The sequence below is a fragment of the Chelonoidis abingdonii genome, chromosome 2, assembly GCF_003597395.2.
Source record: "Chelonoidis abingdonii isolate Lonesome George chromosome 2, CheloAbing_2.0, whole genome shotgun sequence".
NCBI classification, from domain to species: domain Eukaryota; kingdom Metazoa; phylum Chordata; order Testudines; family Testudinidae; genus Chelonoidis; species Chelonoidis abingdonii.
The window spans coordinates 32,737,252-32,762,494 of NC_133770.1; the positions used below are offsets into that span (position 1 = coordinate 32,737,252).

Genomic DNA, 25,243 nt, shown 5'->3' on the forward strand with positions numbered 1-25,243 from the left:
CCCTACTCCTGAGAGTGGTCTTCTCTGTCCCAAAAGCAGAAATACCCTCTCTTCCCTCCCCACCAAGCAGTGATGATACTGGAGATGTCCAGGCAGTTTAGGAAGACATCACTTCACAGATTTATGCGGTCTCTGTTCACACTTGGATGGCTATGCATGCAGCCATGAGGGCTAGAGATTTTAAAAATAAACATTCGGCAGATGTTTATTGTGTCTACTTTGAACACGTGGATTTTCCAATCCTATTCATACCTAAAAATGAAAAAACCTATCATGCTGCTATATTTTCTGGCTGATGCTTTCTGAAGCTAGCAATCCCAGCCATCCAATAGTGCTCTCTCTCAGCCACAGTCCTATCCTGACCAAGGGCAGGTCAAACAGTCTCCTCCCCTAGTGGAACACATATTAACCACCTAAGTAAAGACTTACGCTAGCTAGTCGAACACCTGAGAAGATTTAGACTGTTAAAACTGGTTAGCATTCTTTACAGTTCAATTCCCTCGTTCACTTTATCTGATTTGCAAAACAGGGTGTAGGCAGGGACGCCATAGATTTATTGCTTGTTATGCTGCGCAAAATCAAGGTACAGAACTTTTGCTCCTTGTTCCTTCCACATGACTTTAAATGTAGGAAGAGTCATCCATGAGGAAAAACTGTCCTAATTTTTTCCTTTAATCATTTTTAGTTGGTTTTGGTTAAGTACCGCCGCTTGACATGTATAGTACCTGCACCCTGATGTGTGTGAATGGTACTTAAAGTCAGTATATCTCTACCTCAATATAACGCTGTCCTCGGGAGCCAAAAAAATCTTATCACATTATAGGTGAAACCGTGTTATATCGAACTTGATTTGAGCTGCCGGAGTGCGGGACTGCTTTACTGTGTTATATCCGAATTTGTGTTATATCAGGTGGCATTACAGTGGGATAGAGGTGTGTATACAAATATTAAGTCAGTCAAAGGTGTTTCCTAAGCATTTAATAGCCATTTGCCAAATTTTTATTCCAGATCCATCTCTTTTCATTAAAGCTCTCCCTTCACCAGAGTGGATGCATGCTCCTGATGGCAAAACAGACTGGGATTCAAGTTATCTGGGTTCAATTCCTGTCACATTTCTACATGTGTGGCCTTGGGCAAATCACTTAGGGCCATATTTTTTCCAGACGCTCACTTTCCATTTAGGTACCAATATGAAGTGGCTAAATTTTCAAGACAGGTCAGCACAACAGGTGCAAAGTTCTTAAAGTCTAGTTATATGTGGCAAAATAGCAACTGCTAGGTGCAGAGCACCTTTACAAATCTGTTCCTTATTTACGTGCCTACAAAGGAACTTTTAAAAATTTGTTCCTATTTGTGAGTACTGAACACTTGAAAAATGTAGCTTTAGGCACTCTACTCAAGATCACAAAGGAATCTGTAGCAAAGCCAAGAACTGAACCCAATTCTCCAGAGACATCTTTTTGGGGCAGGCACTGTGTCTTTTGGGTTTGTGTAGAGCCTACCACAACTAGGACCTCTAGGCACTACAAAGATAAAAACTGTTAACATTAATAGCTCTTGCTGCACTTCTATGGTCACAGGAAGGTGTGCCTCATACTAAGTGATATGCATAATTAGCTCTCATTTGTCTCCATCTTTTCAAAAAAAAATATAGCGACCAATTAAAAGCAACTAATTTTTATTAACATAGTGGCTGCGGTTAAAAGTTTGAGCATCTGAGTGTTTGCTTTTTTAAACCAGCAGGTTGGATAGTCTCAGCCTTAGCAGTTTTTCCTCTTGTAAGTATTGTAAATAATTACTCAAGCAGATATTGTGCTCAGGGATTAAAAAAAAAAAAGCCACCAAACTGCAGTCACTGTAATGCCAGTCACATGCATGTAAGTGAATTCAAAAAAATAGAGAGAGAGAAAGAGCATAACATCCCTAATAAAAGTGTAAATAATGGTTTTATAATCATCACTGTCCCTGGCTGGGAATATCCCATCTTTCTATAGTCATTTCCACATGTGGGCAAAGGCACAATACCTGAAATATGTAAAATGATGAGAAAAATAATATGAAGTATACAAATCTTAACAGAGGATAATTTTAAGAATAGATGAACCAACACTTTGCCACCTCCCTCAGGAAGAGCTCTGTGTAGCTTGAAACTTTGTCTCTTTCATCAACAGAAATCAGCCCAATAAAAGATATTACCTCACCTGACTTGTCTCTCTAGACTCCCTCCTAAAACAGAATATAGATTCTACCAATAGCCTGAAATTTATTAAGTTATCTTCTTCTGTACATACAATTATTAAGGACACAGGCTCATCTAGATACCAGGCTGATAACCACTGAAGACATAAAACTCAAGTTCAGGAGTCAACACAAGCTGGGACACTCATACAGAGCTTGATGCAGAGCCCAGTGAGATCTATGGAAAGATTCCCATCACACACTCAATGGGAAGGAAAATTTGATATGATAAAAGGTAACTCAAAACAAAAGATTTACATTCAATTAATTGAACACCCACCTCCCCCAAACAACATCTAAAACTCCTGATATAAGAAAGCTGATGCCAGCCTGACGAAGTTAAATTAAGCTTCTGTAATTTAGAGTCAGATTTAACTTCTATTCCTCTGTATAGAAGTTCTGTCTGCTTGCAGTTTTTTCATTGACCATATCACTAATGCACTTACAGAAACTGTAAAAATTGAAGTGAAAATATTTCTACTATTAGAAGTAAATAAGCTGATTAACTTCAAACATCCTTCATAGCCACTTTTATAGTAGACACAAACAATCCAGAAGAAAGTTAAAAAGGAGAAAACTGGATTAGATTTTAAAATGCAGTATTTGTCTCCCTAATATCAAAAATTGCATTTAGTTCACGATATAGAATTGCTTTGGATTCAAACAGTTAACTCAGTTGGCTGAGCAGACCTGTTCACTGTGCCTAGAATTTTAACTTGGGCTACATTCCTCAATTCCCAAATTGCAAGTTTAAATTAATGCTGGAGTGAAAACATGATACCTAGTGGGAATGGGGGGTCGGCGGGGGGAAGAGAATGGATATTACGTTCTTCTTCATGCCTAAGTATCTCTAACACCTGACATCCTGCCAGTTGTTAACACCTTGAAGGTAACAGACATGTCATACTTTTGGCTTATTTGGAAGCAGTGTCATTTTTAAATTTATATTTTAACATACAGAAGATATATAGAATATCATAAAATGGTAAATGAAGAAAAACCAATTGTAAAATGGTAAGAGAGTCACTAATAAAAAAAGCTTTCCTGAAAATGTTTGTCTATTGTTGTTAGAAGTAATATTATGTATTACTATAAGTGAAAGGTTAGAGAAAAATCCACCATATTTTTAATTTTGTAAATATGACCACACTGTATGGCTAGTAAGTTTCACATATTCCTCTGCATGGAGCCAGACTTATTTTTTAAAAGGGGGAAAATATTTTACCACCACAAAAAGCTGGTAGAGGTACTCAATGTAAGATGTAGTGCTCGCAAGGTGTCTGTAGTTATGTCTAAACTTATTTTTTGAAATTTACTATTTTTGAGTTGACTATCTATTTAGCCTTCCTGCTTGAGTTTATTTAAACACTGTGATAGAAATAAGTAATAGTTGTTGCTTTCTGACTTTTAAATTAACAAGAAATTCACCAACCATTACTAATCATTACCATAACCATATCTGTACTGTCTTTAAATAAGAATTAAGCAATATGCATGCTAAATATGCTAATAAAGTATTTAATTGAAGGTGTGTGACCTAAAGCCACAGGGACAAAACAATATCCTTAGGCCCTGAGCCTGTACACTGAACCGTACCGTTGGACCCCTGTGCCTACACAAGACCCACTGACTTTTCAAGGGCTCTCTACACAGCTGTCAGGGTAATGTCCATGCAGATCAGACTGAAGAATCAGGGCCTCCTTTCTGCTTCCCGCCTGGCACAAATATGCTTTAATAAATAAACAAACAAACCATACAAATCACTCAAGAATCTTTGTGTTGCTACTGTTTATAGTCTGGTAATTTAATTCTAATACAGAAACACTATGTAGACATTTATTCTTTGGATCTTTTCATGTGTGTTATGCTGCCCTTTAATCAATGGTTTATTGAGGAATGAACTGAAAGTACAAGATACTGGTTCTAGAAAGCTTTCACTGGCAACAATCAGATCTTTTGCAAGCATCCAGTATTGGCTGATTCAAAAGGCAGCACATGAACTAGGTCCAGAGACAGAAAGGTGTATAGCTGTCTTTCCATCCAGAGTTAATGTATCAGAATGGCAGCCATAAGTTTGGACTCCCAACAGAGAAAGAAAGGAGAAAAGCACAGGTGTTAAAAAAAATAAATAATTGACAGCATCAAAAAAAGTCATGCTAAATCAATTAAAGCTTGTATGTGCCTCCATTACATGAGCAACAGTGTTAAAGTTTAGAGTACTGTACACAGTTTGGTGTTCTAGCCATACACTGTTGACATCCAGTAAAATGTCCTGCAGGGGGAAGAGACGTAGAGGGAGAAAGGAACAGAGTAAAAAATTAATTTACTGCATATGCCTAGTAACACAGTGGCTAGAGGATCTACTGTTCTTTAATCTTAGATTAAGAAAAAGATCTCTATCTGTAGTACATTTAGAAGCTTGCTACAGAAATAATTTCAAATTACTTGTGCTAAAGGTTTAACATTTTTCTATCAATTTTCTTCAGTAAACATTTACAAGTCAGACATAAGCCCACTGCCGAGAAATCTCTATTACCCAGCATCTATTATCTAACCTAGCTCCATGCTTCAATATATAATAGCTTAAGTTATATTGAATTTGTAAAATAAAAAAATTAAACTCTATACAAATTAGTTTAAGAATCAAAGGCCTCCGATAACAAAAAACGAGCAATGATGGGGACCAAAAGTGACGAAGATGAAAGACACCTGAATGGCCTTATACACCTTTTGTTTTCTGAAAGCGATGCATGCTGCAGAGAAAACGTTTTGTGCTAAACAGCCTCAAATCTGTTTTTCTAATATTAAGCACAAAGGAAAAAACACTGACAGCAAGCGTGGTAAATAAATCCCTCCCTGGAGAATGAAAGCAGCAGACAGGAGGGGGCTGACATGCATGCAGGAGAAAACTAAACACCATCTTTTTTTCTACCTGCACAAGTTGCCATTTGCTGCAGCGATTGAGAACCTCTTTTTCCCGTTGATTCAAAAAGCTAGGTTTTCGGAAAAAAAATCTCTCTCTTGCAAGTCATCTGTTGATATGCTTTAAGAGGATGATATTCATATCATAGGATCTTTAAGATAAAATCCATTTTCTTTCCTGCTCAGGTAAACATGTTTACTGCTCCTGCACAGACACTGGGTGGTTCAGACTCACATGTCACACACATGTCGTCAGCAACAAGAAAAGCCCCTTTCTCTGATCATCAACATTTTAAATAAGGTGGAAGAGAAAAGCACTTTCTAAACTTACCTTTAATAAAGCCACATCATCAACTAAATAGAAGTACTTACATAAAACAGGAAATTAAAAACTGCAATTTTAAATACACCAATACTTGGTATAATATCTCGATATGGTAAAAATAAGAGAGCCACGAGTTCAGAACAATCAGATCAACTTGTTAGTCCCTTAAAAGGCCAATGTTTACATTTATAGGGCTAAACAATTCGAAGCAGTTATCAGAAACATCAATCCCGACTCAAATATATTAAAAAAAATTTAAAAAATTGTTCACACGGTAAGAATCACAGCTGAAAGCCTTCCTATCCGTGACCCTACACAGGAAATGCCACATAAAACCTAAAATTGCCAAGGACCGTTACAAACCCTCCCTCCCCCGTTTAACATCCTATTAAAAAGAGTTACTATACTAACAGAGCTGTTCCCTTATTTTCTGAAGATAAACACGGAGGAGGAGTTATGAGCGTTTATTCCCTCCTCTATTTATCCTCAAAATGCGTTTTGAAGTAACACACGTACCAAAAAACAGCCCCTTAAGTCTGAAATGTAAATGTAATTCCTTATATAGACTGCAGCAGTTCAGACACACAGCAGAGGGGCCCCTGGCCAAACCGTTACCACCCATTATTATACAAACAGGTACCTCCAAAGCCAAAGGAAGGGAAGAAACTTCACCGAATCGCATTCCCTCCCCCGCCACACAGACAGAAACCCTCCCTTCCCCGCCACTCCTATGAAACCTAATTGTCCCGACAATCCTGCAGAGATCGAGACTTTTTTAGGGAGGAGAAACAGCCCAGGCAACGGCCACACACAGAAATAAACTTGCGCTGCACTAAAGGCGGCTCCGAAAGTAGCAAACGGGCTATTTTGGAGGGTGGGGGAGGCTCCCCTTTCACTGCGGTCCCCAGGGCGTGTGTGTGGGGGTGTTTTCTCCACAAATCGATACACACCGCAGCAAGCAACAGTGCCTCCCCCCCGGCCGCCGCCGGGGCCAGCCCCGCCACCCCCGAGCGCCAGCAGCCCCTTCCGTCCCCCCGCTACACTCCGCGGGAGGGTCCCCGTCACCCCAGGTAACGCCTCACCCCAGCCCCCGCTCCGGGAGCGAGCGGGGCAAGTACCGCCGGGGAGAGGGACAGCCGCCCCGGCGGCAGCGAGCGGGGCGCCCCGCTCCGGCCCGGGGCGCGCACGCTGCCAGCCCGGGGCGGAGGCGCCTGCCCCGCTCTCTCTTGTACCCAGGTAACAAGTTTGGGAGTTGGGAGGCCAGGACCGGCAGAGCCTCCCCGCGGTCCCCCGAGGGGCTCGGAGCCCCGCGATGGGGGACCCGCCGCCCCGGGGAGCGGCAGGAGAAGGTGCTGCCGCTGCCGGGCGTGTGGGGGAGGCAGCGTGTAACGGTCCCGGACAGGCGGCTGAGCGAGGAGGCACCACTAGGCGGAGGAGGGAGGCAGGGAGCGAGCGCGGAGGGAGGGAGCGAGGGAGGCACCAGGTAGCGGATATAACGGTGCAGAGGGAGCCGGGCACCCAGCGAGGAGCAGCAGGGAAATTACTTTCTACTTCTCCCGTCCCCCCTGCACTCCAGGCGGCCCAGCCCGTCTCCGGAGCCGGCCCGGCGCGGAGCGGGCCGCTGCCCTGCGGGCTGACTGACCGTTATTGCGCCTCGGGTTCGCCTGCTTCCTGCGCTTACACCTGGGGCCATCCGCCATGATCCTCTCGCTTGTGTCTAAATGCTCCAGTCACCTCCTCCCCCTCCCTCCCCTCCCACCCCTCCCCCCCGGACCTGGTTTACGACACTGGGTGGTTTTACTTTTACATCACCTTCCTACACCTAGTTCTCGGCCGGAACCTTGTTGCCAGGGGAGACGGGTGCTTTACGGCAGCACGTTTGAAGGAGAAGAGGGAAAAGTTCCTGCCGCAGGTGCCGGGGTAGGGGAGAGCGCAGTGCGGGCTGTGGAGCCGGGGATTGGGAGCGAAAGAGGGACGGGGGAGCCCCATGAGCAGGGGATGTGAGGGAAGCGAGATCCCTAACGGGGGCGGAGCATCCGAGTCGGTACGGGATGTGTGGGAGGGGGATCCGCGTGGGTAAGGAGTGTGTAGGAGTGGGATCCCTACCGGGGGCGGGGCGAGGGGGATCCGCGTGGGTAAGGGGTGTGTAGGAGGGGGATCCCTACCGGGGGCGGGGCGAGGGGGATCCGCGTGGGTAAGGAGTGTGTAGGAGGGGGATCCCCGTGGGCGTGCGGGGGGGGTATCCCCCTGGGTACGGTGCGTGTGAGAGAGAGGGATTTCTGTGGGTACGGGGTATGTGGGAGGGGGATCCCATGGGCGGAAGGTGAGAGGGATGCCCTTGGGCCTGGGATGTGCAGGAGGGGGATCCCCACCGAGGAAGGCGGGGATTCCTGTTAGCATGGGTGTGCGGGAGGGGGATCTCCCCCGGGGCTCCGTGCGGAGCGGGGGCGGGGGATTTTCCGTGTGTGACGGGTATGCTAGTGGGCAGGGATACTAACCTATATAGCATATTTCTCGAATCAAAATTCCCTTTCAGTCATCTCCAGAACAGAGATACTTGCTTTAAAAGTTATGTTCAGTGAAGGAGTCTTTGCTTCCCCTTTACCCCCCCCCCCAAAATGGGTCTGTCTCCTTCCTCAAAGACACTAGGGGCAGGTCTTGTCTCCTGTCTTCCACATAAGTCTCTCTCACCATCACCTTCAAAATAGCTGGAGAGATTTAGCAAGTCTGGCTTTGTTTGGTGTACAAGCCTATAGGGAAGATCTGATTTACTAAATAAACTTGGTGTTAGGAAATAAAAGGTTAACTGAGGCCAAGAAGAGAGTTAAGTTTGATTTCCCAAGTGCAAAATTGCAGAGAAGCTCCACTTGTAGCCATAACAGCTTCAAAACATAATGTATGTTCCCTATTTGTCATTTCTTCCTCCACTTGTAAAGCATGACCTCACTTACTTCTTACTATCATCTCCATCACCATATAGATATGAAGTAACTGATTGATTTGTCATGTACGTCAAAGTGTAGGTATTAATATGGGATGATTTACATAAATGATGTCAATATTGCATTACAGGGCTCTAATCAAGAAAGAAAAAACAGGATGAGAAGTGAGCTGTCTCCACAATGTAAAGAAATAGTCAAATATCTTTTTAACAAACCATATTTTCTACTTTACCAAGGGAGGAGTAGAGGTGGAGAGGTTATACACACCAAAAAGATGCTGTTATTTTAAAAATTAAAAGCCTACATATTTCTTTATTTAATAAATACCTTAAGTTATTAAAAAAATGAAAATGTTAGACATTTGATCTTTTACCATTTATACTCTTTGTTTACTTTTTACATTTCACTCAGTTTAGAGAACAAAAATAAGTTAGTCAGTTTCCCTCTTATTTCTAGTTATTCTCACTTCCTGGTTCTCGTGCACTTGAAGAATTTTATGATGTTTAGGTTGCCAACACTTCTGTGAATGGTTAAATCTGAACAGAACACAGTAAATTTCAGGGAAAACATTTCTACTTGTATTAGATTTTAAAAATTAATTTTAAAAACTACAAAATCTGCAGCCTAAATTACCTTATCACATCCCTTTAGGTGGTCTGTGTATTCATGTACATATATGACCTCATTTTATAGAAACAATGGGCTTTTTAAACTGAAGTGACTTTTTCTTATTTAAAAAATGACAGAGAAAACTGAAACATGAGGTTTACATAGATTTCTAAAATATTTTCTCATAACTCTGATCTACGTAAGCTGATTTTTTGCAGCTGTGTATTTGTTTTGTACATTGTGTTGAAGGGACAGGGCAGTCCACAGTCTCAAAAGTGTATGCAAGTCATGGATTTATGTGTTCACATGCCTAAGTATGCCACAGCCCTCATTTACAGGCACATATCAGCATTGTTTGTGCATACTTCTGAAAATTTGGGTAAATTTAGGCTCAGCATTTAGGGGCAGATCTTTAGCTGGTATAAATTACCAGAGCTCCATTGAGTTCAGTGGAACCATGACAGTTTATGCCTGCTGAGGATATGCCCATTAGCCCTTTTTAAAAAAGATTTACAATCCATAATAGAAATCTTTTTATGAATTAAAAGTTTCTGAAGCCCAAGTACAAGGGTACCTTAGAATCACAAAGTGAAATGGACTATGAAATACAAGTGAAACCCTCAGTAAAATATTATTGTTAAAAGTGAGTAAATTACAAAGAGTAAAAAATATATAAATGGTGAAAAGTAAGGCAGGGTTTTAATCTTGTCTAAGGCCGAGTCCTGCAAGTTGCTCTGCATACAAGCAGACATCCAGTCATATGGAGCACCTTTCAGGTGGGCCTAAGGCAGTGGTTCTCAACCCATGAGCCACATGGAGCCCAATCAGCACACGGCTGTGGCCCATATGACACCCTCAGGGCCATTCAGGTAGTATATATATTGTGTGGTTGTGGCCTGCATAACACATAGCTGCATATGCAGCCCACACTGTAAATAAGTTGAGAACCACTGCCTTAAGATATTAGTAACACAGGTAAAACATTTAAATGCTTGTAATTCTACAGATGATGTTTGTCCTGAGTGTTGCTTGTGGAGTACTATGCTAGAATTTCAGTCTCTTTAAACTTGTGATGTTTTAGAAGGCAGTTGAAGAAGATAGGGGAGGAAAATCTTATTAGTTTAATTCACCATTCATACTCTCTTTATTCAAAAGGTTTATAACAGTTGTCTCTTGTACACGTGGTACCAAAATCCAAATTTCTCCTTTGTATGTGTCCTTCAGTTAGCTTGTTTTGATTCCGTTTTGTAACTTTTCACCTTTTTTTTGTGGGCGGGGTGGGTAGAATCATGTTGGCTTTTGGTTTTAAAGAAGCTGCGATTTCTATCAAGGTGATTTCTACTGGCTGCTGAGAGGGAGAAAGGGGAAGATTATTTCCTTCCCTAGAGCCTCTTGACTGTTGTAGGAAGGTTCAATTTCTCTGCTTCTTTACTTTTCCTTCAGCCTACTGGCTGCTCTGCACGATGGGGTATACCTCTTGCTATTCTTCACTTTCCTCAGCCTCACCTCTGAGGTTTTGTTCAGTTTTGTCTGATACTCCTTGTGAATAGTTGCTGTTCACACACTTCTCTCTTGGAGATTTGTAAGCAACAGCAGCAAGAAAACAGATGACAATTGTTGTCATTTTCTCTGCTGAACACCAGTTTGTGAAGAGCAGAAGTGAAACTGACAGGAGCGTTGTTAATGTCATGCTGCTGCTTAGAAATAATACTGGGGACACTGGACTGATCTGTTTATAGTCACATGAAGACAGCACTGAATTAGTTTACATTTGGAAAGTTAACTTTGCAACCAAAAGGACTAGCAACTAAAAAAAGAGAAGCTAGATTTTGCATAAATTGGTGGATTAGCCCACAACCACTACTCACCATTAACAAGTAGATGAGTGGATTTTTTGAACCTTGCTATATTTAATCACCAAGTAACTGCAGATCTCTCAGCCTCTTGTGAAGAATTCCATATGCTCATTATACTGTTTTTAAAAGTTTGTCAAAATAAAATGTAGCCATCGTCAAATACGATGTTTTAGCTAATGAATCTCTTCTGATTCCTCATACAGGCTAATTAGTTAAATATTATTACTGCATTTATAAGATGCTTATCACTGTAGTACCTAGGCACATCTTACAAAGTTTAAATGTGTCAGTTTATATTGTAAATGAGAATTAAGAAACATGAAACTCCTTATTGTCCTCATCTTTTAATCTGATTTTTCATCTAGGAACCTAGTTATTAATAGTTTAATTATTTGTAAAGGTCTGGGCAAAGAGATGTATCTTGTGGCTCTATCTAAATGTAGCCTGGCTTGTAAGCATATTTCTTTATAGAAAGAATCTCAAATATGTGGCCAGTTACCAAAAATGCCCAATCTTCAGCTCCATATGAATATTATACAAATTTAGTTCCAGTTAAATATGAATATAATTTGTGCAATATGGAGATAATATGGTTGAAACTTTTAGGATTGAAAGTCTTTGTTTGGGAGGGGATGCAAACTGTGTTAAGAAAAAAAATACAGTCACATTAGAGCAAGTGCATTGTAAACCATGTAAAATGGGAATATTATGTGCTCATGGTTACCATACAGATTTTTTCATTTATTAATATAAGTACTTATTGTATTGTATAGTTTAGGATATTTTATTTATACAGTTCAACAAAAAATAAAAAATTAAAGATATTGGTTTTTTATCTACTTTTTATCTTCAAACTTTTTTTCTCCATTTGAGAACTTTACCATGAAATTCTCTGTATGTGTTTGAGCCCTGTTGCTGAAATTAATTGTGGTCCAATTATCATCCTTACCAACCTGAAAAAATACTATGTGCATTTTATTTAAAAATAATTAAATAATTCTACAAATGTCTCTAGCAAGTGAGAAGAGACTTCTCAGAAAGTCTTAAGCATAGTGAAAACTAAGGTTAAGTGCCATGAAGCACCACTTGTGTAAATTACATCTACCATGGGCTATTCAGACTTGTGTATTTTTCTTTTGAAATTTTCTGTGTAAACATATGAAGAATCATACTCATCCAGACTACTTCTCTACTATTTTGTTTGTCTTGTGTTCTTTTCACTCCCTTCCATTCCCAGTGCTGTTACAGATGGGTCTACTGTTAGAATGCAATTAACCTATGATGATGCTCTATGCCAATTTTGTGATTTATGTAGGAGGATACCGTTGTGCTACTTCATTGTATAAAATTAATGAATAGGACAAATTCTCCACTCTTACACCAATTTTATTCTGGGGATCCATGCCCTAGTTTGTAGCATGTATGGACCAGCCATGTGGATTTACAAACACCCTCCATTAAAAAACTGCTGTTTAGGAAAAGGAGGAATGTAATCTAGGAAGTTCTACTATCATTCCAAATACATTCTTCTACTTTCTTCTTTTTCTTTTAGCAATGTGGCTCATTAATTCTGGGCTCATGTATTTGATTATGAGTGGCTCTTTCTTACAATATCCTGGAGCTTCTACTTTGATAGTCACTAATCTATAGCCTGTGATTTACAGTAGCAAAGTAGTATACCAAAAATATAATTATTTTCAGCTTTAAGTCACCATGTCTGAACTTATGGCTGCTCAGATTACAATTAGAGGGCAAATGGGTTAACCAGTTTTATGAGCAGCACATTTTTCATTTATTCTTTGTCTACGTTTATGACTTGCATAAGTGTCCTTTCCAGCATATTATTTAATTATACACTAATGTGTTATGAATATTTTTCCATATGGTTCATATTTGTTTCCTCCTGTAACTTGTGTTATGTTTCTGATTTAGCTCTGTTACCCACCCTCTTCCTTGCTGTTTCAAAATATTGTGCTGTTGCTTGTTTGGCTCTCATTTGGAGTTATTTTGTTTGTTGTGATATCTGTACAGCTGTCTCACTCAGCTCTTTAGATGCAAACTGACAATCCTTTTCTTGATTATGTCACTACACAGATTTTTCTTTTTCTTTTTTTTTAAGTTTTGAAACATATTTTCTTGCTAGATGTCATTCATTTGTTTTCTTATATTGCAAAGTGCTCAATATATTTGCAAAATTTGTAGATTTGGAGCTTGTAGCATGTCTTCTGAATAAACAGTATTAGCATAAAGAGAACCAGAAAAGGAGTATAACCTCCACAATAAATAAATAAAAGTCTGAATTGTTTGATTTCATGGTTTTTATAAAAATCACAACAAATAATCATTATTAAAAAAAAGACTAAGATTAGTGTAATGGTTACGAGGTAAATTTATGAGATGTGATGAAACCTTAAGATATTAAACATAATGGGCCTGATTCTCAGTTGTGTAATGGAGCTTTAACCTCCCACTGGCAGTGCCAAGGTATCTTAGGATGTGTGTAAATGAATGATGTAAAGGAGCCTTAGCCTACGTGAAAAGCAGGCTCTATGGTCAGTTCTCTGGTGTGACTATTTGACACCTCACCAGCAGTATACTCTGGCTATGAAATTGGCTTGGTGGACCGGGGGAGAATCACCTCAGTGCAAGGTGATTCTCTGCTGTAGAGCTGATGTAGGGACTTGGGTACCACATACATACCCTGCTACTGACGTAGAAGGGAAAAGAGTCATGACTGTCCTGCATCACACCAATCAACTGAATTTTTTATCTTTTTCAGCCTGGCAGGCCCTTGGGCTGTTCTAACATAGTATAGGGGGACCAGTTCTGCAGAGAGCTGCAGAATCAGGAGAGTGTAAAGGTGAGCTTAAAGCCTCTGTGCAGATCAGCTTCCCTACAGGGTGGATATCTGTGCACTTGAGTCTAAACTCAGAGTTAGTTAACACTTACACATGCTAGTTGGGATATTCAACAAATTGTTGATCCAGAACAACACGCTCAGCCCTGCACTAAATCACAAATGTTTGTGTCCTTGAACAAATATGGAGTGCCCACACGACCATGTAAAAAAGTTGTTAGCTAACTTGAGATAAGTTAAGTAGAGTTAAAAATTTTAGCAGAGACAGACCATCTGTGGGTGAAAGCTATTAATCTAGGGACCAAATTTGCTAGTATTTACTAAGAAGGCAAAACTACTGAAGTCTATCAGCATTGTGCCTGAATAAGGACTGAATGAGACTTCAGAACTTGCTCCCTAGATGGTAAAAATCAAAGTCATCAGGAGTGCTAAAATGAAGAGTTGGTTAACTGGATCATATTTGCAATATAAATTAAGTGTTTGTAACCAGTTATTGACATAGCTGGCTCCCTGAATATCATGGCTAATGCACTATTTAATAATGATAATACTAATTGTGCCACCCTTGCAATCAGACCAAAATGACGCATGGTTGTTTTCCTCTAACCAGGTTGTAAAACTTATTTGGCAGTGTTTGTGGGACTGTCTTAACCTTGCCTGTGTAACCTAATTAACTGGTTGTTCCTGCTTCTAGCTTTGTGTGGTAAAACATTCCTTAGTGCATTGCTCAACAAATGTTACTCTATGTGTGTGTCTTCTGGGCATTATGCCTTACTGAGGCATTATCCTCTCCAGATTCTCCCAGAATGCACTTATATACCCAGGCAACAAAGTATGTGCGGACACACGTTATTGTGTTGTGGGGAAAAAATTGCTATGTGGACACAATCACACTGTTTGTATTGTAACCAGGTCAAATGGTTACAAAAATTTGGTGCGTTTAGCATAGACAGGGCCTAATTCTGCCAAATCAGGTTACTCAAAGAACTGTGCTTCATTCTTACAAGTAAACTTGTTTACATTTTAGCTTGTCATGCAGATGTTAGAATAGCTTGAAGAATGGGGCAGAAGGAATTGAGTTAATTATTATTAACAGTATATTGAAGGCTTGTCCTTTAAATAGTGAACAGAATAAAATTAAACTGTATGGCTTCTACCACTTTTCCTCCCTGTGGAGATGGTTTAAAATGATCCCTTTTCATTCAAGAATATGAATTTAGACCCTACCTTAAATATGAGTTAGGAGCATAGGATTAATTTGCAGCATAAAAAAAAAAGATATTGAAGCACACTGCATATACAATAGCAGTCTTGACCATAAATCTAAAACTACCATACTTGTTGTGTTGTTAGTCTTAGACTGCTTTAGCTATAGCTAATGAATATTTCACTATGACCAGTCTGCTCTTATGCAGTATATTTACAAGTTCTTTAACATCTATATCTATTCCAACATTATCCATTGCTTTAAAAATATTTAGCCTGAAAGGACTAAAGAAATGTTAGGGTTTGCAACTATAATTAATACCTACTATAAAACTTACTTGCAACATCTATTTTTCAGATCCTATATAAGGGCATTTTAACTATATTGTGATGTGTCCCAGTCTGAACATTCTCTTGGGTAATCAATATAATAATAAGGAAAAAATGCAGTTTACAGCATCTGGAACTTCAGTTTGGGGCAACCTGAATTGCCCCCATGTTATCAGCTTTTACATTTTCTTAAACCAGGGGTGGGCAAACTTTTTGGCCCGAGGGCCACATCGGGGTTGCGCAGCTGTATGAAGGGCCGGGTAGGGAAGGCTGTGCCTCCCCAAACAGCTTGGCCTCCACCTCCTCCCACTTCCTTCCCCCTGACTGCCCCCCTCAGAACTCCTGATCCATCTAACCCCCCTGACTGCCCCGACCCCAATCCACACCCCCTCCCCTGACAGCCTCCCTGGGACTCCCACCCCCTATCCAACCGCGCTCTGCTCCTTGTCCTCTGACTACCCCCTCCCGGGACCCCCCACCCCTAACTGCCCCCCCCAGGATCTCACCACCTTATCCAACCCCCACTGCTCCCTGTCCCCTGACTGGCCTCCCAATGCTTATCCACATCCCCACGCCCTGACGGGCCCCCCAGGACTCCCACTCCCAACCCTCCCTGTTCCCCATCCCCTGACTGCCCCCCCCCAGAACCTTTGCCCCATCCAACCACCCTCTCCTCCCTGACTGACCCTCAGGACCTCCCAGTCTCTTACCAGCAGGAAGAGCTCGCAGCCGCAATACCCTGCCAGAGCCAGCTGTGCTCCCCATGCTGCCCAGCAGGAGTGGCAGGCCAGAGTGTGGCCCGCACGGCAGCGTGGTGGTGGAGGGAGGGGCCGGGGACTAGGCTCCCAGCCAGAAGCTATGGGGTTGGGCAGGACAGTCCCGCAGGCCACATCTCGCCCATGGGCTGTAGTTTGTCCATGTCTGTTCTTAAACAGTTAAGAAGAAGAAACATAAGAATGTCCTTACTGGGTCAGACCAACGGTCCCTCTAGCCCAGTATTCTATCTTCTGACAGTGGCCAATGCCAGGTGCCCCAGAGGGAATGAACAGAACAGGTAATCAAGTGATCCATCCCCTGTTGCCCATTCCCAGCTTCTGGCAAACAGAGACTAGGGATACCATCCCTGCCCATCCTGGCTAATAGCCATTGATGGATCTATCCTCCATGAATTTATCTAGTTCTTTTTTGAACCCTGTTATAGTCTTGGCTTTCACAACATCCTCTGGTAAAGAGTTCCACTACTTGACTGTGCGTTGTGTGAATACTTCCTTTTGTTTGTTTTAAACCTGCTGACTATTAATTTCATTTGGTGACCCCTAGTTCTTGTGTTATGAGAAGGACTAAATAACACTACCTTATTTACTTTCTCCACACCAGTCATGATTTTATAGACCTCTATCATATCTCCTCTTTAGTCGTCTCTGTTCCTAACTTAAAACTCCCAATTTTATTAATCTCTCCTCTAAGCTAAGCCATAAGTAGACTGAAGTTGCTCATTTGGGAGAAGGAGAGATGAGACTGCTGTGCAGTGCAGTAGACAGGTCTCTCTAGCAGAGAGAAACCCAGATCTAAGGTTTAACAGAAGGATAAAGGGGAACGAAAGTACACTAGAGAGGCAGGGTAAGCTCCTAGAGGGGAAGCCCTGAGAATGTATGGGAGTCCTAGATACACTTGCAGAGGAAGAGCCAGTGGGACCATTGAATAGCAGGTCATGGCTCCGGAGCCTAATGATTAGACATCTCCTGCTGGCAACATAGGAGTTGCCTCAGCAGTCAGAATGGCTTCAACTTTAAAGGTATCATTTTTCTCACCCAGTCTTTGATATAGTGGAATCCCTTCTAATAGCAAGATCACCCTTTCAGTATTAGCAGGTTCTTACAGCCTGCCAAATCTGTTTAGACAAACGCTACCTATACCCAGCCATCTCAAAGCAGCTCCAAAGCACTAGTAATAGTGGAGGCATTAGAGATTCTCAAAATATTGTCAGATTTTTTTTTTAACATGGCAAAACAGTGGATTTTTCACTAGCCTTGTTCCCAGAAATGTCTGAACCATTTTTGTTAAAGTTTTCCAAAACATTTCAATCTGATACAGACATACAGCATGGAAAATTTCAGCTCACATGGTTATAGCTTGCCAAAGTAACAGGGTCTTATAGTGGGAAGTGGCAATGTAGGATATCTACATTTAGAGAAAAGGAGATACACACCATGTCTTCTGATAATCCCAGGTCCCTGGCAAAGTAGTTATGCTCAGGGGCAGCTCCAGACACCAGTGCACCAAGCGCATGCCTGGGACGCCAAGCACGGGGGGCAGCCTACCGGTTGCTGTGAGGGCGGCAGTCAGGCTGCCTTTGGCGGCATGCCTGCAGGAGGTCTGCTGATCCCACAGTTTCAGCAGCGGGTCCACCAAAGCTGCAGGCACACTGCCAAATCTGCAGGCGCGCCACCGAAAGCCGTCTGACTGCTGTGCTTGGGGCGGCAAAATGCATAGAGCAGCCCCTGGCTATGCTACCACTAACCTTTACACAACCTGGGCCAGATCCTCAACTCTGGCTGAGTGCTGCAAGCCACCTTTACATTCCCCTAATCTGTGGGCAGTCTGGGAAACAAACAAGCCCCCACTACAAGTTAGATCTGGGCTGTTCTAATTTACATCTGGCTGACAATGGCTTCAAGGGGCCATTTTAATAGTCAGAGATTGCTGGAGTTCAGGTATACTGCTGCCCATAACCTTTTCCCATGGACATATCTGTCCCCTCACATTGGGACCCATGAAAGAAGTAGTATAGGCGCCACTATGGCACCTTTATGTCATCCAGGGATTCCCCAAGGCACAGGCAATTGGCCATTAGCTAGCTAAGTCAGCTTTACAGCTGCTTAGCAGTACAAAGCAGCCAGATCAGACTGGAGGATCTGGGGCATTATCTCCAAAGCACTGGTAATGTCCATATCCTCAGGAAGCATCCCTGAACTAGGGACTCTGCCTATTGCTGAAAAGGAAAGGATAGATTGTAATTCAGTGTTCAATGGCAAGGCAATTTTTTTTTTCATTTTAAATATTCTTATTTTGTACCCTCCAAAGTGTCATCGGGCTGTTGTTTCAGGCAAGTAACTACATAGATCAATAGTAGGAGAACTGAAAAGTGTGCTGGCTTTAGGGACGTTTTGCCAGAATTCTGATAATAATCAGAACCTTTACGATACAATATTCTGATTAAACTAAACTAACAGTAATGTAATATAAAGATTGAAATCAACCAATGAAAATTCTCCAGAAATTCTCTAAGCATGAATTTTGTTTTGATTCTATCTAATATTAAGCCTAACACGGTATCATCTTTACCTCCTGCAGCAAATTGGCTCTGATTTTGCATTTTGCTTTTGTCTACCAACTTTCAGATTTCACCAGCTTCCACTGGGAGATTCCAACATTGCACTAGCAATGGCCACATTGCACATTCTGTATATTTGGTGGTTAATAATAGAAAGCAATACATTGAGGGTTATATTTAACCAGGGATGGACGGATTGAAAGTTTGTGGATAAAACAGCATTGCCACAGAAACCTTAACTCTTGGAGTTTCCAGACTTGAACGTGAGATCTCTCAAACTTAATGATGCACTAATACAATATTTAACTCTTAATTTTTGGTGAAGTTTCTTTTTAGGAAAGTAACTCTGGAGGTAAAACTCTTTCACGCTTCACAATCTCTTCTGGCTTTCTGTGGGGGATTGGGGAAGTGCCACAGGGTCTATATAATCACGATGCCAGTGGCCACACACAGGTGATATGGAAAGCTTGTAGCTGCTACTCCAGATGATAAGTGAAGTAGAGGCTATGGGAAGGTTTAGGGTAGGACTGCAACCCCACATCCTGACCTATGCTGGATAGATTTTGTCTCCACAGCCTCCCCACACATGGGCAATAAAAACTTGTTAGAGTCTGGGAGCTAAAATCTCTGAAGATTCCATCTGCAGTGAGCATGCTCCAGCCCAGGGTTGCAGGAGAAGAACAGGACTCTCCTTGCAATCAGTGCTCACAGCTGCTGGGAGACATTATGGCTTCTAGTACCAGAACTGAGAGCAAGGAGACTGTCTGTCTCTCGTGTTCTTAATGCTCCCCTTTCTGATGCCTGGGCAGTGTAGAGAAGAACGCTGCATGACCTGAAGACACAGGATACAAGAGCAGGACTGAGGGCAAGTATTGGAGGAAGTAGATTGGGACAAGGATCATGGTGGTGGGGAAAAACTAAGACTAGATGAGGAGTGGGTAGGGGAATTAGGCTGACTTGGCAAGGAGACTGGGACTAGAAGCTGGTGGGGGGAGACTGGAACTGCCTGGGCAGAAAGACTGGGAGCAGGGGGGTAAACTTGGATTCAGAGTGGGACCCCAGAGACTGGCTAGGCAAAGATATTGGAGCAAAATTGGACTTTGCATGAAATTGCAGCTTTGGGCTGTAGTGGGCTATGCCAAGGCTGAGACCAGAGCCAGGACAGGCCACTAGAACTGAGAGCAGGTATCAAGTATCAGAGGGGTAACCGTGTTAGTCTGGATCTGTAAAAGCAGCAGAGAATTCTGTGCACCTTATAGACTAACAGATGTTTTGGAGCATGAGCTTTCATGGGTGAATACCCACTTTGTCAGATGCATGAGAACAGGTAGACGCTCTCCTGTGTTGTCAACACCTGCTGGGTCCAGGCAGTGTGGAGGAGGAAGCTCCCTGATTTGAATGCAGAGGGGCAATAGATGGACCTGGGGGGCAGGGAACACAGAGCACAGATGGGGAGAAGGAGCTTGGGGGACTCAAGGCAGATGTAGGGTAAAGGGAAATTAGAAATTGAGGAGGACTGGGGATGGCTGAGCAAGGGGACTGGGAGCTGGGGAGGGAAACGGGGTTGGTGGACTGAAAACCAGTAGGTGTGGAATCCAGTGGGATGGAAGGAAAGAAGACCTTTGACAAGAAACCAGAGTGAGGAGGGAGAATTTGGACTGGCTGAGCAAAGACACTGAGACAATGAGGTGGAGGGAGATTGGATAAGGTGCCCAGGCACAGAGATTGGGACTGAGAGCCAGTCGGGGGGGAGATCATGGCTGGAGGGAAACAACTGGAGACAAGGGGGAAAGGGCAGAGAAGTGGGGGGTAATGAGGAGCCAGGCTAGGGAGAACTGGGACTGGCTGGCCAAGGAAACTGGTATTGGGATGAGGAGCCTGAGTAGGGAAGACAGTATAGCCAATTCAGCCATGGGTGATCAGGCCTAGTGGCAGAAGCAAGAGTTCAGCCTCCTAGTTAAAGCTGGGTCCACAGTGAGCAGAGTCCAGGAAATGAGCCACGGGTCTGTTCCAGAGGGATAGAAGCCAAATGCAGATCCAGAGGGTAAACCAGAAATGGAACCAGGGATCAGCACTAGCAAGACAGACACAGAATTCCAGAACTGGAGGGTCAACCAGAGTCATAAACCAGAGGCAGAGCTGGGGATCGAAACCCAAAGTCTGAAGCCAGAGGAGATCAGAGCAGGAGCAGGGACTGGAATAAGGACAAGTGTAGCTGCAGGTCTGATACACGTTGAGCTGTTGCTGCTATGCTATGAGAGCGAGGCTTATAAACAGGACTGCTAAACCAGCAGCCAGTCAGGGTCTGTGGCTACTCTGTCAGTTCCAAGGCAGAGTGGCTGGGCTCACTAGTTGCCTAGGAGTAAAGTAAGTCATGGAGCAAGTCAGCAGCTGGGCCTAGGTGGCCTGGTTCCTGACAGAACCCCTCTCCTTTTGGGGTCAGTTTCCAGAAGATCTTCGGACAGGTTTTTGGGGTATACTCAGCGGAAGGTGTGCAGGAGGTCTGGGATTGGACGTATTCCATGGGTAAGGCTACGTTTATGTCATGGAAGTCATGGTAGTCACGGAATCAATGACTTCCAGAGACCTCTTTGACATTCTCTGCATCAACTCCAGGGTCTGCAAGACTGGAGCTGGCAGCCAGTGAGGCCCCGGCAGGGTTCCAGTGACAGGCGACAGCCTCCTGAGGGGGCCCTCCTCAGGGTTCTAGTGATGGGTAGCAGCCTCATAGGTGATTGGGGGCACCTCAGGCAAGCAACGGGGGGGTGTCCCATTATCTCTTTGGGAAATATGGTCACCCTGTTGCTCCCAGCCACCATGGGCAGAGAGCCCCCCCCCCCCCCCAGCTGCCACAGGCAGAATGGGAATCCCACAGCTCTCAGCCACCACGATGGCAGGGGAAACCATGGAGCCGCAGCAGCAAAAGTCACAGACAGGTCACAGGTTCTGTGAATTTTTTGTTTATTGCCTATGACCTGTCTGTGACTTTTGCAAAAAATAACCATGATAAAATCTTAGCCTTATCCATGGGTTCCCACAAACGCTCCTATGGGCTCTATCCCTCCCAGTCAATCCAGATAGTGGAGTCTTCCCCAGACTCAGCAGGAGTCCAGAATCTGCTGGACCACATATTCCTCTTGGCTCTGAACAATTAATCGGCAGAGGGGAGGAGAAGTCCATTGTGGGAAGGGATTCTCAATGAAAGGTTTCAGGAGGGAGATGTGGATCTTGGGAGATTGCGGCACCTGCAATCAAAAGACTGCTGGGGTGAGTTATTCTGTGATTTCAAATGGCCCCAAGTACTTGTGGTCCAGTTTCATGGATGAATGGACAGATCGCAGGTTTTGGATAGACTGCCAAACCTTATCGCCTGCCTTGCGGTTGGATGTTGGCTGATGGTGTCAGTCAGCATAGCACTTGTATGCTGTCTAATCCTTTACCAAACAGTGGCTAAGTTCTTGATGCACTTGGTAGATGTGTGCAGCAAGGTCAGCAACAGTGGGCATGGTGAATTGAGAGGGATTTTGGGGTAATACGAAGGGTGGAACCCGTAATTCGCGAAGAAAGGGATCTGATGTGTTGCCACATGTATGGAATTGTTGTAGGCAAATTGTGTGTGGGAAATGAGTGCCAGCCAGTTGTCCTGGTGGTAATTTAGGAAGCAGCATAGATACTGCTCCAGGATCGGGTTGGCTCTTTCTGCCCGTCCATTGGTACAGGGTGGTAAGTGGTCAAAGTGTAAGGGGGGCTGTGATGAATTTGTGCTTTAGGTGCTAAAAAGCTGATTGTGCCTCTGGGGACCAAGAGATTTCACAGGACAGGAGGGCTGTGATTGAGACAACTGTCCCTGAGAACCCCCTGATGAACTGCTAGAGAAACTGGCCAAGCCCAAAAAAGTGTTGCACACTCTTGATGTTCATGGGTGCTGCCCAGTCAGTGATGACTATCAGTTTGTGTGGGTCCATGGCCAGTCCTTCAGGGTAGATGATGTAGTTAAGAAACTCTACTGTGTTCTGGACAAACTGGCATTTCTCTGGCTTGGCATATAGGCGGTGTTGGCTAAGCCTTTCTTAGATACTCAGTATGTGCTGGTTGTGCTGCAGAAAAGAAAAGGATGTAATCAAGATAGCTAATAATGAACTGATCCAGCATGTCCCAGAAAATGTCATTGATAAAGCGCTGGAAGGTTGTGGGAGCATTACATAAACCAAACTGCATGGCTTGGTATGCGAAATGTCCATACCAGGTGTGGAAGGCAGTTTCTACTCATCTCCTTCTCAGACCTGCACCAGGTAATAGGCTCTGCAGAGATCTAAATTTGTATAAATTCAGGCAAAGTGTAATCAGTCTAGGAGCTCATGAATGAGGGGAGGCAGGTAACGGTTCCGAACCATCATCTTATTGAGGGCATGGTAGTCAATACAAGGCCCCAGTGTACTTTCCTTTTTAACAACTGAAATCGGGATCCCTGCTGGAGAGGTGGATGGCTGGTTAAACTCCTTCTGCAGATTCCTCTGTAGATAGATCTGAAGGGCCTTGAGCTCTGATTCAGAAAGGGCATATACGCAGCTGAAGGGAATTTCAATTGGCCGAAGGTCAACTGGGCAGTCATTTGCAGTGCAGGGGCTCCACATTTCCCTTGTGAAATACTTGTATGCTTGTATGTATTCCCTTGTGAAATACATCTGCAAGGTCATAATATTGAAAACTTGTGAGGTATTTCAGCAGTGGAAGGCTGGACAGTCAAGGGTGCACCCAATTTCTGTGAACCTGTTCTCTCACAGTAGGGATTCCCTGAATGATGACACAAGCAGCAGAGGAGACTGGTTTTCTCTTTGGCCTTGGGAAGGCAGAATTGTTGGCAGTAGTGGGAGCAAAATTGTGCTGTCCCTTTTGGTCAATGTATACAGGGCAACAACCGAGGGCAGACTGAAGAGTCTGCTGGTACCCCTGGAGGTTAATGACTTCTAAGGGGGCAGCCTGGTGATTGACTGGCCCCCAAAGCTAGGAGTGAACCATCAATGGCTTCCACCAGATCTGGGGAATTCCTATGCTTGGCAAGGATCTCATGGACCCTACCACATCCTGGTCCATAAAACTTCCTGAGGTCCCTATGTCAAGCCGAGCCTCCAGGTGGACCGCTGGGCTCACTGGGAGTATGTGCTGCAATGGCAGTTGGAGATTCATCATGGGTGGATTTGTGGTTGCTGCCATCTGTACAGACACGTGTAGAGATTGAGAGTCTCTGGAGAGGGGAAAGGATGGGCTCAGCCCAGACCTCCTTATCAGAGTTGGGGCTTGGTGTTTCCAACCCCACAGCTGGTCTGATCTTTGCAGGGCATCTCAAGGTGAAGTGTCCATTGCCCCTACACTACAGACACAGGCTCAAAGTCTGGCATTTGGTTCTTCTCAGCCTGAGACAGGCATGAGAGGTCCTCACTGACATGGATGGGTTCCAAGGTTCTTGAACCAAGTGTGCAATTGAGGGATTCGAGGCCAGGGTATTGTCTGGGCTTGAGGGCTGGGCCACATTCATGGCGCTGCTCAGTAAGGTAGTCATCAAGTCTGATATGTAGGTCGATCAGGTAGTTGAGACGGGATGGTGCTTGACCTCTGCCATCTCATCCTTTATATCATCATTCAGCCCAATCTGAAACTGATGACACTGCACAGCCTTATTGCACTTGGTTTCCATGGAGAGGCAACAGAATTTGGCAATGTATTAGGCAGCTGATCGATAGCCTTGCTGTAGTATTTGCATTGTGGCTTCTGTGGTTCTGGTGCTGTGAGGATCACCAAAGATAACTGCTATGGCCTGAATGAACGGCTCCAACGAACTCTGGAGGGTGCTGGACTATTCCAAAAGAGGGTAGGCTCAGGTTAAGGCCTCCCCAGTGAGCAGACTAATGATGAGCCCTTCTCAGGCCTGGGTCTGTGGGGAACGATTAGGGGAGAAGCAAGAAGAGAAGCTGGGATTGTTTTAGGAAACCGCAGAACCAACCACAATCACCACTAAACTTGTCTGGTAGACAAGAGCCAACATTGCTGGAAAAGCTGCCTGGGCTTGTAGGGCTGCATTCTGCACTTTCAGGGTGGACACCCACACCTGCAAGTTCTGTATGGCACCCACCAGCTCTGCCAGAGAAGTGTTGGCCTGAGTGGAGTTCATGCCCATGAGGTAAGACCCTAGCCTTTGTATTGGGCTGTTCAAACTGTAGCCAATGGTCATCATGGGCAGTCGTGCCTATTGGTTAGAGCTGGAAACAAGGCTGGGATGAGTACAAGAGGGACAGAAGACAAATGCCAGAGCCAAAGGGTAAACCAGAGTTGTAAGCCAGAGATGGAACCAGCGAGCAGTACTAGAGAGACAGAAGCCATACCCCACATCTGGAGGGTTAACCAGAGATATGAGCCAGAGACAGAGCTGGGGATGGAAGCCAGGGACTAGAAGCAGGCTGGAGCAGGGGCTGCAACAAAGTAGGGACTGGAACAAGGGTGGATCCAGTGGATATAATGTATTTAGATTTTCAGAAAGCCTTTGACCAGGTCCCTCACCAAAGGCTCTTAAGCAAAGTAAGCAGTCATGGGATAAAAGGGAAGGTTCTCTCATGGATTGGTAACTGG

The 25,243-nt window shown here is 43.7% G+C and overlaps 1 protein-coding gene and 1 long non-coding RNA gene across 5 annotated transcripts in view; one reads left to right on the forward strand and one right to left on the reverse strand.

Moving 5' to 3' along the window:
• ZEB1 (zinc finger E-box binding homeobox 1) overlaps window positions 1–7,211 on the reverse strand; it is a 226,152-nt gene extending 218,941 nt beyond the window's left edge. The window contains exon 1 of one of the 2 annotated variants that reach the window (XM_032799102.2): window positions 7,128–7,211. In XM_032799102.2, coding sequence (XP_032654993.1) covers window positions 7,128–7,185 — 58 coding nt within the window. In that variant the 5' untranslated portion in view covers window positions 7,186–7,211. Of the gene's footprint in view, window positions 1–5,170; window positions 5,356–7,127 lie in introns of those variants that run through there. The other variant, XM_032799103.2, reaches the window with a different exon arrangement.
• A 108-nt stretch (window positions 7,212–7,319) lies between these two features.
• LOC116835875 (uncharacterized) overlaps window positions 7,320–25,243 on the forward strand; it is a 51,841-nt gene continuing 33,917 nt past the window's right edge. Inside the window, exons 1-2 of one of the 3 annotated variants that reach the window (XR_012655197.1) lie at window positions 7,320–7,405; window positions 8,558–8,609. This is a non-coding gene — a long non-coding RNA (uncharacterized LOC116835875). Of the gene's footprint in view, window positions 7,406–7,958; window positions 8,610–25,243 lie in introns of those variants that run through there. The other 2 variants (XR_012655198.1, XR_012655196.1) reach the window with 2 other exon arrangements.